This window comes from Alligator sinensis, unplaced genomic scaffold, assembly GCF_000455745.1.
Source record: "Alligator sinensis unplaced genomic scaffold, ASM45574v1 scaffold574_1, whole genome shotgun sequence".
NCBI lineage: Eukaryota > Metazoa > Chordata > Crocodylia > Alligatoridae > Alligator > Alligator sinensis.
This window is the reverse complement of record NW_005842106.1, coordinates 448,302-449,896: the sequence shown is the minus strand read 5'-3', so window position 1 is coordinate 449,896 and position 1,595 is coordinate 448,302. Positions and strand designations below refer to the sequence as shown.

The 1,595-nt window shown below is 45.1% G+C and overlaps 1 protein-coding gene across 1 annotated transcript in view; it reads left to right on the top strand.

Moving 5' to 3' along the window:
- IQUB (IQ motif and ubiquitin domain containing) overlaps positions 1-1,595 on the top strand; it is a 71,909-nt gene that overhangs the window by 14,742 nt on the left and 55,572 nt on the right. Inside the window, 1 exon segment of the mRNA XM_006024517.3 lies at positions 1,490-1,595. This exon segment is cut by the window's right edge and continues 10 nt beyond it. Coding sequence (XP_006024579.2) covers positions 1,490-1,595 — 106 coding nt within the window.

Sequence of the window (1,595 nt, the reverse complement as noted above, 5' to 3'; positions counted from 1 at the left end):
GGAGTCCACTAGGACTCCAAGATCCCTTTCCTCTTCCGTGCCACCAAACAGGTCATTTCCTAGGCAGTAGGTATGCTGGACATTTTTCCTCCCTAGGTGCAGCACTTTGCATTTCTCCTTGTTGAATTGCATTCTGTTGTTTTGTGCCCATATGTCCAACCTGTCCAGGTCTGCTTGTAGTTGTTCCCTGCCCTCTGGTGAGTCCACTTCTCCCCACAGTTTTGTGTCATCCGCAAACTTGGACAGAGTACACTTCACTCCCTCGTCCAAGTCACTGATGAAGACATTGAAGAGTATCGGTCCAAGGACCGAGCCCTGCGGGACCCCACTGCCCACACCCTTCCAGGTCAACACCGACCCATCCACTATGACTCTCTGGGTGCGACCCTCTAGCCAATTCGCCACCCACCAGACAGTGCAGTCATCCAAGTCACAGCCTCTTAACTTGTTCACCAGTATGGTGTGGCATACCGTATCGAAGGCCTTCCTGAAGTCGAAGTAAACGACGTCTACCCCTACTCCTGCGTCCAGGTGTTTTGTAACCTGGTCATAAAAAGAGACTAGATTAGTCCGGCATGATCTACCTGCTACGAACCCATGCTGGTTTCCCCTCAGCATAATTTTTCCTTCCGGGCTCTCACAAATGTGAGCCTTGATCATTTTTTCAAAGACTTTGCCAAGGATGGAGGTGAGACTGACTGGCCAATAGTTGCCTGGGTCCTCCTTCCTCCCCTTCTTGAAAATGGGGACCACATTGGCCCTTTTCCAGTCCTCCAGGACCTGGCCCGTGCACCATGAGTGTTCAAATATTCCCGCCAGTGGCTGTGCAGTGACGTCAGCCAGTGCCTTCAGTACCCTCGGATGGAGCTCATCCGGGCCTGCCCACTTAAACGCATCCAGTTCCTTCAAGTGCCTCTGTACCATCTCAGAGTCAGAATAGGTAGACCTTGATTTTGCAATTGTATCCTGACAGGCCAACTTGAGTTGGGCTGCACAGTGGTACAGGAATCTTTTTGTGAATCCTTCTGCAAGATCAGGTTGTTACTCTGTTACTGTTAATAGAAATGTACATCAGGGATATTATAAAATGAACCAGCAATTTTTTTCCTGGGCCCCTCAGAGATGGTTGGGGAGTTTTTTAGTTTTCCATTTTAAAAATAAAATGTGTCAGTTCATTTTTCCTCTTACACATTGAGGAAGGCAGAGATTGACCATAATAAAATGAATACATTTAATTGCTATGGCTTTTCTTGCTATGGCTGATTTTTTTTTTTCCCCCCCCCTCCTTTTTATTGGTGCTACCTGGGTTATCTCTTAGATCAACATCAACATAACCTTACCCTAAATTCAGAGTAGACTGTTTTACTTGCAGGGCTATTATTGTTCTTTGTCACCCTGTCTCGTAATACTACATGGAAAGAAATTATTAACTATATCATAATTTTTTAAAACAGAGGAATACCTTTCATTGTTAAATTTTTACTTTTAGGAAGGATGATTGAAGATAGTGAGACTCTATTGAGTATTGGAGTTAGGCCTCATGAAACTGTCCAGATTGAGATGTTATCTCTTGATCCAGAAAATTATCCAATCAG